The 12502-nt window shown below is 45.0% G+C and overlaps 1 protein-coding gene across 1 annotated transcript; it reads left to right on the plus strand.

Moving 5' to 3' along the window:
* Positions 1 to 4106: 4106 nt before the first annotated feature.
* CEBPG (CCAAT enhancer binding protein gamma) lies at positions 4107 to 11211 on the plus strand. Its single transcript, XM_057374291.1, has 2 exons — positions 4107 to 4191; positions 9162 to 11211. The coding sequence occupies exon 2, from the start codon at positions 9281 to 9283 to the stop codon at positions 9728 to 9730; it is 450 nt and encodes a 149-aa protein (XP_057230274.1). The 5' UTR covers positions 4107 to 4191; positions 9162 to 9280; the 3' UTR covers positions 9731 to 11211.
* The last annotated feature ends 1291 nt before the right edge of the window (positions 11212 to 12502 follow it).

A 12502-nucleotide genomic window follows, 5' to 3' on the forward strand; every position in this document is an offset into this window, starting at 1 on the left:
TTTGTCCTCCGASAACCACTGCCTTTATTTTACCCATGTAATTGAGTTAACTGATTTTCAGTATGAGTATGAGTAACTCTAGATATCTAGATAAGCTGGATATTTTGATAACTGCAAATAAGCGTAGTAGTACTGGAAGATGCAGAACTAGAAACTGGAAATACTTAGTTACAAGACTTATTAGTTGCATAGAGAAAAAGAACAAAAGCACTCGATTTTTCCTGCAAAAGAACTCCAGGCAATGTGACAATAAAATAGATGTTTGCTATTAGAACAGATTGKTTCCTTTATTTAGTATTTGATAGAACAAAAGCACTGTAACTTTCCAAGGCTGTAGCGAGTCAGTGATAGAATTAGCAGTATGATACTGTAATAGCAATCATGATTAAGCAATCTTTTSTCTCCTTTCTCCTCACCTAGTCAAAAAGGCTACCTCTGACAAATCAGCTATTAATACATGAATTTCTGTCATTTAAGTTATCAGATCATAAAAACACTGAGCTCTGTGCTTAGGAAGTATAAGCTTTTTCAAACAAATAGGCAGAGCTATTCATATTGCTTTTTCTCTCTGCACTCTATTTTTTAAAATATAGCCAGATTCCTGAGAAAAGAAACTCAGTGATCCTTCTGCTTTTGAAGCTTTAATAGCCCCAGCTCTGCAAAATTCTGATTTCTAACAATAGGATTTTGRTCTTGGTGCAGGTCAGTCCTGAACACAAAATGTAATTATTGTAATACCAAAATACAGGGCTGTTAAGAGAAGGGAGATTTGCAATAATAAGATTATGGAAAACCTCTATTACAGACTTTGTATTTCTGGGATATTTCTGAATGAATGCCATCTGCTTGGTGATCATAAGGAATGTAATCATATTGAGTGAATCTTTCCAATCTTGAATAAGTCTAGGTTGAGATTATCAAGAAAAGGGATAGCAGTTACCAAGAAAAGGTTATATTTTGGTATAATTCAGTGCATTTGCCCTTAAATACATTTGAGTGTATTCATCACAGCCTGGAATTACGTGTTTTTACCTGAAAGGGCCTATTTATTTCCACATGTAAACTACATAYACATTTATTTTTTTCTCTTCTAAATCACTGGAAATTACTGATTTCTTCTCTAGGATTCGAAGGCATGCTGCTGATTCAGCAGCATCATGTGTGAAAAGTAAACTTTTAACTGAAATGTGGAAGTCTGAAGTAAAAAAAAAAACCTGGTGAAGTCTTATCCATGAAGGAAACAGAGGCAAATGCTTACAGAAAAAAAAACCAAAAAACTTGCAGGTTGTAGTCCAGGAGTTTATTGGATTTTTTTTTTTTTGTTTTTTAAGACAAAGAAATAATTGCCCATGAAGACAGAGGTAAGACACTTGAGCATGAAATCAGACACAAGAGTAACTATTCCAAGTGCAACAAAGTAGTTTTCACTCTAAGTGAAAGGCTCCAGGGAACTTCTWAATGTTTTTGTGTTAAGGGAACATACTGAGCGGGCAATAAACAGGGACATTTGTCCCAACAGGCTGCCCTCCCCTTTGTATCTTCTGAGTCCAATTCCCACAGTTTCTATTCCCACAATGGCCTTTCTGCCTCTAACTGTGAATTGCTGTAGATTACTTGAAGACACTGATTACCAGTGTGATACCAGTGTGACTAAAGTCTTTAAACAATCATGAGACTGGATAATACATGTGAAAATAAGATACGGTTCCAGTACTATCTTTAGTCATATGGGTAATCTGTTGCTATATGAACACATCTAGAATCAGAGTGAGAAGGGCTCCATCCCAGCAGGGACCAACTTGCTTGTGACACCTGACTCCAGAGCTACTGCTCCTCTGGCCCAACTTGTACACAAACAGGCAAAGTGTGTATTTCAATGTCACATCACAGTTACCCATATATTTCCATGCTTGSGTTTTAGATTGCTTCCATCATATTCTATTTTTACTGTAACATTGGGGGRAAAATATCCTGCAAACATTGAAGTACACTCTGTGATGGTTTCCTCTAACAGGATACAATGCCAACTAAGCACTGGAGTGTCCTACATGCAGGGAATTATGTGTGAGCTTTAGTGTTTAAAATAATCAGACTGTGAGAATAAGTTCATCTACATTTTATTTTCTTCAGCTATCTTTGATGAGGATTAATGAATTAATGATCATAAAGTGCTCTAAAATCCCAGGAAAGAATACTAAGAGCACACATTTACTTAACTATTGTGAGCAAAGGATAATGTTTAATGCTTACCTGGAATTTGCTCTAGTTATAGATGGATGAGTCATTGTCACAGAAAATATAACTGTTTCAATTAAGAGACACAACAACATTAGAGAAGTTAAAGCAAATACTTGATGACTGACAAGGAAAAGTATCTTTGTGGTAAATAAGCTGAGTAAAATGGTTCACCCAGACTAACCCTCAGAATTTTTCTGCAAATATGGTTTATTTTCCACAGGGCTTTCCAAAAACAAGAAAAAAAAAACCCTCCACAACATCAGACAGCCATGAAAATGATAAATACAAATAATTTTGTATCTATATTACTGAGCTCTGCAACTATTTACAAATCTAATTCTTCTCAGGTCTTTTGCAGACATAAAACATTTTCAAGCAGGTTTATGTGGTAAAACAGATTAGCACAAATCTTTACTTTTTCTCTCTGCATACACTGTTCCAACACTGTTGTTTCCACTGGTCTGCACGCTTGAACTTGTTCCAAACTTGCCTACCTTAAAAACATGGTTTTCAGACCTGCTCGCTACAAATACACACACCTTTGTATTGAAGTGTATATTTCCCCTTCAGGGAGCTGCAAACACTCTGCTCACACACAGCTTGAGATCTATGTGTGTGTGTATCTATCTATCTATCTAAAATAATATTGTATATGCTTGTTTGGACAGAACTAAAGTGATATAAACCAAAGTGTCTGGAAAATATTAAGGGCAAAAAGATAATGTCTCTACAAAAAGTGATATATTTTGTAACAATAAACGTACCAGTAAAATGGTGCATAATCTTCCCATGACATTTAACTCTTTGACCCAGATGCTTCCTAGTCTTCCAGCATTTAGGGCTTCCTTTCTAACAGCAAGTTTGAAAAGAAAAATCAACCAAGAATCCACGAAATTTAGAAATTCGTCATAATTTATGTTGTCAGGAGACCTGATGATACTCGATGTCTTTGGTATTCCTTCCCCGTTATCTCACATCTTATGGAGGCAAACCACATGGCAGCTAGGATCAAGATGGGAATACACAGACAGGTGTTAATTAATAACTCTCCTTTATAATTACGAGATGCCAATCAGTAGAGAAATATGCCACCATCTACTTCGATTGTGCGCTGGGCACTAGCCAACGTCACCAGAATTACAGGCCATGCTGAACTGGAAGAGACCCACAGGGATCATGGAGTCCAGCCCCTAAACGAGTGGCCATACGAGGATGGAACCCACAGCCTTGGCGTTATAATCACCACGCTGCGACCAATTGTGCCAGGCACCCCCAGGAAACCGCTCGGTCCGGGCACACCGAGGCTGCGGTGTCCCTCCCGCGGGGCCCAAGACGAGCTCCCCGCGCTGGGATTCATCCGGGAAATGCAGCTTCGGCTTCTCGCCCTCGGGTGCGCAAGGCGCCGGGGCCTCCTGGAGGTACGGACGGGCCCCTGGTTCCCACCGGCGCGGGGGCGCTGCCGCCTCGCTCCCCGCAACCCTCTGGCGGGGCAGGGCGGCCTCTCCACCCCACCCCCGACGGAGAGGGGAAGACGGCTCCCACGGGCTGGGCGCAGCCGGCTCAGCGACACCCGTGCCCCGAGCGTATTTTCCTCCAGCGCGGCTGCAGAGCGCAGAGACACAAACCCAGCGGCCATAGCAGAGCCTCGGCCATAGCAGAGCCTCGGCCATAGCAGAGCCTCGGCCGCGGCCAAACCCAGCCCTTGACACGCTGAGGTCGTGACGGGACTGAAGCCGAGCCCCTCAGTCGCGCGCGGGCCTCACACGCAAACACCTCAGACCACGGCCCCGCCCCCGCCGGGCGCTGATTGGCCGCGCCCGCTGTCAATCACCGGGCGGTTGCATCACCCGGGCGGGCGGGGCAGCCCCGCGCGGTGTCGCAATCGGCGCTCGCCGCACGCGCACGGTCCCGAGCGCGGCCCGCCCGGCCCCTCCCGCCGCCCGCGCCGCTCAGGTAAGCGCGGGGGGCGCGCGCCGGGGCCGGGGGAGCGCGGGGTCGCGGCCGCTCCCGGGCCCGTGCGGCAGCGCGTGATGCAATCGGCGGGCGGCCCCGGCTCCCTCCCCTCCCCCGGTGAAGTCACGGCTTGGCAGCGCCGGGCACCCCCGCGTCCCGCTTGGACGGGGGAGGAGCAGTGCGGCCTCGGCGGGCGGGTGGCCCGGAGAGGGCGGTGGCGGCGCCGTGGGCCCGCCGGGGAGGGCCGGGCCGGGTTGGTCCCCGCGGTGGGTCCCGGCCCGGTGGCAAGGGGTAGTGAGGCCGCGCCGGGGCCGCTCCGGGGGCGTTCGGCGGCGGGGCCGGTCGGGCGCTCGCTGCGCGGCGGGAGTGCGCCTGGCCGAGGCGCAGCCGGGGAGCGCAGCCCGGGGACACCGGGAGCGCCCGAGCCGCCCCAGAGCGCCTGCACTGCCGCCCGGTCCCCGGGCGCTCCCTAGGGTGCGTCTCGACAGATGTGTCAGGTTCCCCGGGAATTTCCGTAGCTCCAGTCGCAAGTTTCAAACCTGAGCTTTGTCAGGCAGGGAACTCGGCGTCGGCCTTAGCGCTGATATCTGGTAGGGAAGAACAGTCGCAGCTCCGTAACAGTGCCATGCAGAGTTTCTTCGGAAAGTATAAGCATTTATAATTTGCAAAATTTTCGGATTTAAGGAACTGATTCATCGTTAGAAATCGTAGATGTTGTTTTAATTCGAAAGACAGTCATTTGATACCTCCTTGCCTCCTGGTGTGTGGGATTATGCCATGTTAAAATTCGTGTTTTAGGTGTTCCGATACAGTCTGTTAAGGATGTTAGAGTGCATGTTTCTTGCAAGATGTATATTGAAAAGGGAGATTCTGAAATAAAAGCGGAAAAGCGATGTTGTYAGCTGTGACAAGAGATGATGGGTTTGAACTACCCAGTCTCAAAAGAGTTGTTGCTCAGCCTTCAGTACGGGAGAGTTAGCATCAACTCCTTCAAACCTGTGAGCGTGATCCTTGCAGGAGTTAGCCCTCCCACTGTTCAGTAAATGTGTGCCTGGATTCTGTGTCACTGTCCTTAGTACAGGGTCATTGGAATCTAGAACTGCATCCTATTGGAGTAGAGTCCAAGAGAAGAGAGGCCACCTATCGTGTTTAGATTTGGACTGATTTTGCATTTGACAAGACAGCTGACTGAATTTGATCATTAGTCAGGATGACTTTATTGCACAGAATCAGCACAGTCACATCTCAGGAAAGGAGCAGAGAGAAGCACTGTATATTTTTTTGCTACCAAGTTAAAATACTGATTTAATTAACAAAACATGTTTTTATTGCCAAAGCAAACATATAGACGTTTTATAACTTGGCTTTTATTTTTYGTGTGTGTGAAAGCTTCATTGCTTCATTGATGCCCGAGGAGCACTGTGAGACAGTAGGAAACATCTCTCTGCCTGAGAAGACACCTCTTAAGTTACCAGCTATTATGCTGTAGTGGGTGGCCAGCTGGTTTCATGGGTGGCCAGTTGGTGGCCCAAGGAGAGAATTAGGCAGTTCTAACTGGCCACTGCAAACACTACCATGTGTTGGGTGGAACCAGCCTAGGGCTGTTGCTGAGCTGAAGCTAATGAGCAGCTTTGTGGGAACATGATGCTAGGAAACTGGGCTGGCTCTCTGAGGAGTTGTCTCCTGCTGTGCTGGAGCTGTCACCCACTCAGGAAACCAACCTGTGTGGAGAGGGGTGGAGGAGCTGTGTTTGTATTGCAGGGACTCTGAGAAATTTGAGACCTTGTCTGCCTCCCCACCTTCATGGCTTCTCCCAATTATCTTGTCCTTTACCTCACCCTTCTTGAGAGTCCCCTTTGCATGTGTTGTACCTGCTGCCTTCAAATCTCCTTGCAGTGTCTGCTGAAGGATGCCCCATAGCACCTGTTGCTGTCTGGGATAGCTTTCTGACAACTGGTAATAGGCATCCAGCCTCCAAATCACCAGGGGGAAAAACTAATTTCAAGCCTCAACTCTTAGCACTCCTGTAACTCTGTGATGCAGTACAGTSAGTTCTACTTGCACTGCATATTCTGTGGAGCAGGATGGGAATCCAGGTGTCACCTCTTGCAGTTAAGGGTCCTGATCATCAGGCCACGCAAGAGCATRTCTCACTCAAGAAATAGTTATTTAATGAAAAACAGATCAGTTCCAGTGGGAACTGMGGGAGGTCTGTTCCAGCAGGACTAGAATTTTTGCTGGAGAGGTGGACACGGTTTATCTTCTCTGATTATATCCATGTAGTGCCCAGCTAAAGTACTTCATTAATATTAAGTTTAATGGAACAATAATTTTTTTTAATCATGGGGAAATCTGATAGAGATAGGTAAGGAATGTTAAGGCAGTATTAAATAGTTTTGACAGCATATAGAGATGGCACATGGAAACCTGGTGATGTGAAGGAATGTGTTACATGTCAGGTGGGGTTCCTTTGGGGGCAGTAACCATCCCTTTCTCTGTAGTAATAGCTCATGGAGCACAACAATCGGATTGTAAAAATGGTGTGGGTTACATAACTGGCCTGTCAGGTGAACTTGGCAAGCACTAAAATGTGTTGAAGCAGAGGGGATAGCAGAACATTGTCTGATTTAGAAAATGTGTCAAAAATCTACTTGTCAGAGACAATCTAACAGAACTATACATACTTTATTTTAAAATACAGGATTTCTGTAGCCCTCAAAGTGCAGACAAGAACTGTGTATGCTCTAAGAGGAGCATACACTTACACCTTAACTAAAAATGTCTGTGCAGTTACACAGCTACTACAACTGGCCCTGTCAGTCTGGTGTTGGTGCGCAGGAAAACCTTGGCAGCTGGGTATTCAGTTTAAGTGCCCAACCAAACTGCTTATTTGGTCAGAATCTGAGACTCGAATGTGGTTTGCAAAAGTGTCTTTGAAAGTTGAAATCAGGAAAATACTAAATACAAAGGTGTTTGTCACTATCTAGATTCAGCTCCACAGGTGTCAAAAAGAGCTGATGATCTCCTTTGCCCTGAAATAGGAAAATGTAAATATTTCTTGATAGACTCATACATCTTTACAACTGGAAAACTTCTCAGTGACAGAATGTTAATTTTAAGTAACAGTCAAGCCAAACTTAGTGGACTTTTCCATAAATGTTACTGAACTACACTCTCCAACAGCATCTCAATCTGGCCTTTTCAGTGGAAGAAAATGTGCAGTTGGTCTACACAGTGGAATTTTAACATTTGAATGCTATCCCATCCAAAAGTAAAACAACAACTCAGATTGCTGAGAAAAATAAACAGGAACAGTACACAGCTGATGAACCTGTGAGTTTAGAATGACCAGTGATACACAGGAGCTTGGTTTCAAACCTCTCACACATCCCTCCACTCCTCARGCAGACAGTGCAGCCATCCATCACTGTGCTCTTACAGATGTGAGATGTGTTCCTGGGCTGGACACTGCCTACACTGGGTGGTCAGATGTGAGATGTGTTCCTGGGCTGGACACTGCCTACACTGGGTGGTCAGATGTGAGATGTGTTCCTGGGCTGGACACTGCCTACACTGGGTGGTCAGATGTGAGATGTGTTCCTGGGCTGGACACTGCCTACACTGGGTGGTCAGTGCTGCCCACTGCTGCAGCAGGTGCTTGCATTTCCCCCAGACCTGTGGAGGATGGGCAGGGAGGATGTGTCACACTGGTGGTGTGATACTGCATGTCTGTGTGTGACAGAGTGCTGGGCTGCACCGCTGCCACACAGTCTGACCTCAGAGTAGGATTGTTCAGTGCCAGTTAAATGCTTTTCTTCAGCATGACAAATCCACACTCGTTTAACTGATCACTGAGTACTTTTCATTAGAGCCATAGGTAGGTGTTTCAGGAGCTTTGGGACCATCCTGTTGCCCTTCCCCTGTTCTCTCCCAGCCATTTAGGAAGTCATCACAAGTTAGCCTTGCCAGGGTCATGTCCCTGCAGCAGCTGTGGTGGAATCCTCCTTGYGCCACCAGTAGGGCCAGGAGCAGGCTGACCTCAGCAGCAAGAGAACATGAGTCAGGTGAGAGGATGTCTTGCTCATCAGGCCAGTATGTCTGCTGGAAAGGAGAGTGGACAATGACCAGTGCATGAACTACAGCAGARGGCCATATTTATTAGATGAGTCAGCTGTGGTTGCTGTCTTTTGCTGGGTGACAGTCCCCTGTCTTTCTGTAGTAATCTACACTGCCATCACCCTGTGTTCCTGTCCCACCTGTTCGATACACATACTGTTACAGGCTCAGCACATTGCTTGTGTTTGAAGGTCACCCAGATACAGCCTTTGCAACAGGCTACCTTTTTTCATAGATTTAGTTTTCCACTCAGTACTAGACCTTACAACAGTAATCAATTTGAACATCATCTTTAAAACAGGAGCTGTAAGATGGTTGAGGAAAGATGGACAGGCTGAGCACCCTTGCTCCAGAGAAAAGAGATCAGGGAGGAATTTGTCTGCAGATATACCCAGAGGGATGATCCGAGGAGGACAAGGATCAAGTACCTCTGTTGGTCAAGAGTCAGGCTGTTAATAGGTTTAAGCCACAGAAGGAAAACTCCAGTCTGAAAGCTAAGAAAATTGTATAACTGGAGGAAAAGTTAGACAGTGGAACATGTTGCCAAGACAGAGGTTGTGAAACTGGAGATATTTGAGGCTAGGCTAGACACCCCTCCATCAGGGATGGCTTTGGAATAACTGAGTGACGCCAGTGAACAACTCACACAGCTTGACTAGATGGCCCAGTAATGGTCCTATCCAATTCAAATACATTCGAGSCTTCAGAAATGTGGTTGGCAGCTTGTCCACTTCCAGCACAGTTATGATGTGTTCCTGCCAGATGTACCATCAGTACTTTATGCTAAAGCTGTGATGTATAAGATTGTAGCTGAAGCCAGCATCTTTGATAGCTCTTTTTTTTTTCACTTCTAGGTTCACCTTGCCCTTAATCCATGTGAAGATCTGTTGGAAACACCTTCACAGGAGTGAAGAAACACAAGAGTTTTCAGTCTCCTAATAAATTCTTTTGTGTCAAAGAACAGCCTGTCCAAATGAGCAAGACATCCCAACAGAATACCACTACAGATGTGAGCGGAGTAAGTGTGATTCACACCCAAGCACACTCCAGTGGTTTGCAGCAGGTTCCCCAGCTGGTGCCGGTTAGTCCTGGTGGTGGAGGCAAAGCTGTGCCTCCAAGCAAACAGGGAAAGAAAAATTCCTTTGTGGATAGAAACAGTGATGAGTATCGTCAGCGCCGAGAGCGAAACAACATGGCAGTAAAAAAGAGCCGGTTAAAAAGCAAGCAGAAAGCACAAGACACGCTGCAAAGGGTCAACCAGCTTAAAGAAGAAAATGAACGTTTAGAGGCAAAAATTAAGCTCCTGACCAAGGAGCTGAGTGTACTGAAAGACTTGTTTCTTGAGCATGCCCACAATTTTGCAGACAATGTGCAACCTGTTGGCACTGAAACCACAACAAATCCAGAAAACAGTGGACAGTAGACACCTGCAACCTTATGAAACGAACTCTTATGGTGCAGCTTGTCTGCAGTGCCCATGCATTAACCAAGCAAAAACTGTACCTTTAGTCATTGTTTTGTGGAGATTTTTTCTTTGACAGTTGACACTGAAGATCTGTAACAATTAAACCAGAAACTGGTTAGGGCATTTGTTTTTAATATTTTTCTCCTCAAAGATTTATGCAGATCTGAACTCCTAGCCAACAAAAAATGTGCTATTTAGGAGATAACATTTTCACAGGAATGTTCATATACCATTTTAGACTTCGCATAATGGGAGGTATCCAGCAGGGTGACTCACTATAGTATCAGACTTTGATAGAATGTTTTTTAAATGCCTGTTAGTGTATTTAAACCCTTTGTTTTCTCCATTACATATTACAAAATGCAAAAGCTGTGGAGAATGTTTGCTTTTTACTTTAAATCTGTAGAGCAAGTTCTATAAAGCACCATGTAGGTCCCTCCTGCCAGTTATAGTTAATGCGGAGGTTGTAGTAATAGTGAGCTGGGGTGCTTACCAGTGTTCTTCAGAAAATAATATGCTACAATGATATGTACAGGCAGTTGGTCTCCAAATGGCACATGAAAGAGGCAAAGCAGCACAGTGGCAAAACCTTTTATTCAAGCTTGTGTTCGTATTGCTCCTGTAGTGACTGGGGCCTTGGGAGGACAAGAGTTTGTTTTCAGAAAATGTCAAAATGCTACCAAAAAGCTGCCCTGCTAAACTGCATTCTTTGTAGGTAGGGGGTATTGGGGAGAATAAAAGGTGCAGCTTGGCTAAACAGTGAAAGGAGCAGAACAGCACATGTTCAGCTGGGACATTTGGATCACCGCTGGCTGACATTCATCTTACAGAAATTCACATTGATTTTAAAAGAAATGGCCCTAGTATGAATGACTGATTCAGTGAAATTTCTACAGCCATCATACAGCTGTGTGAAGGAGTAKCTTTAGTCTTATTTTCATAGAAGATTTTTCTGTAGTAACTTTATTGCTACTGCTAAGTCTTTGCCATGATCCATAATGCAGTGCTATGTGCTATATTGAGGATTTAGAAAAAGTAAAGCCAGAAATTCGATATAACTTTAATTTATTTTCATTTTTAAATATTTCCTTGATAGTATGGTTATTTTGCATTTAACCTGTGTGTCTGGCTTGCAGATTACTACACTGTCTTAATTTCCCTCTTACACCACTTTTTCTCCATAGATTATTTTGGAGTATGCTTGTTTGCTTTGTATCTGTACTTAGGAAAAAACTTGGATGTTTTCTTTATGAAGATACTGTTAGAGAATTAAATCTTGAAAAGTTCTTTTTTGAATTTAAACTTTCAATACATGTGGAAAACTTTAATTAATTGTTTTGGATTATTGTAGACTTTTACGGATACGTTTTTTCATTCTAACTGTGGCTTAAGTTGGTAGGGTTGAAATACCAGAAGCTAATAAAAACGTTTTGCTTCTAGTGGGTTCATTCTTCCTGTCCTTTTTCTATTTCCCTCAAGTGCCAAGTTGCCCAATTCACACAGCTATCTTGGAGAAATCAGCACAACAGTCTCCGTTCCCCTCTTCCACTGAGATTTTTGCTCCATGGAAGCAATTAGAAAAACTCAGCAATTATTACAGTTTTGTCTAAATGTCTGATTTAACAAAAAAGAAAAAAAAAGGGAATTTAAAACTGAAAATATACTACAATTAGATGGGAGGGGAGAGGAACAGAACACCAAAAATTACAAGGGAAAAAGATGACCTGGAGGCATCGCATTTGTAGACTGTGCACCTCCTCTGGTGACAAGGCCAACACTAATCTCTTCCCGCCTTGTCTGGCCTGTGAGCTGGGACTGTGTGGCCCTGTTGTCACGAAGCTGCTTTGGCAGGCTGGTGTGGGGCCCTCCCCTACCAGTCAGAACAGGGACTGCAAATCTTGGCTATTTCTGATTTTGGTGAATGATTCCTTAGATCTCTCTTCAGTGGGAGTGATCCCCTTTCTGCAGTTCTGAAGAGTGATTTTGCCACCTGTTGCACCTGATGGCTCTGATTCCACTTCCTTCTTGTTTACAGCCAAATCACTGAGTTATGAGAAGTCATTTGTTTGGAAAATAAAATTTCTGTTTTATCAGCCTTAGCTATGGTTTTTTTTTACTGATGTTGTGCTTTAAGTCCAACTAGAAAATAAGCCCGACAAAACCACTCCCCTCTCCCCACCCCCTCAGGTGAGAGAGACAAAATGCAGATTATGGGCTGAGATAACAATTTACTGGAAAAAGCAACCAGATAAGAAAACAAACAACGACAGTAACAACACTAATGACAAGTGTGTAACTGAGGGTGATGCTGTGCAAAGTGCTCAGAGCCCAACATGCCACAGCCCTTGTTCCGTTCACTGCTCCTGCCCCAGGACAGGCACAGAAATGACAGAAATGGYGGCGYAACCTCCGCACAGCACCTTTGTCTTTGTACCCACAGCCGTGCCCACACAGCTCCAGGCCTGCGCCCTCCCGGCACTGAGACAAGGATCCCTGGCCTTGGCTGGCACCGGGACAAGGGTCCCTGATTGCCTTGGTGACACCGGGACAGTGATCCCTGCCCTTGGATGGCACAAGGACAGCCATCCCTGGCCTTGGCTGGCACTGGGACAAGGATCCCTGGCCTTGGTGACATTGGGACAGGGATCCCTAGCCTTGGCTGGCACCAGGACAATGATCCTTTGTCCTTTGGCTGGCACCAGGACAAGGCCCAGAAGGGGCACTGGGCTC

Source organism: Malurus melanocephalus, unplaced genomic scaffold, assembly GCF_030028575.1.
Source record: "Malurus melanocephalus ecotype Western Australia unplaced genomic scaffold, MMel_1.1 scaffold_221, whole genome shotgun sequence".
NCBI lineage: Eukaryota > Metazoa > Chordata > Aves > Passeriformes > Maluridae > Malurus > Malurus melanocephalus.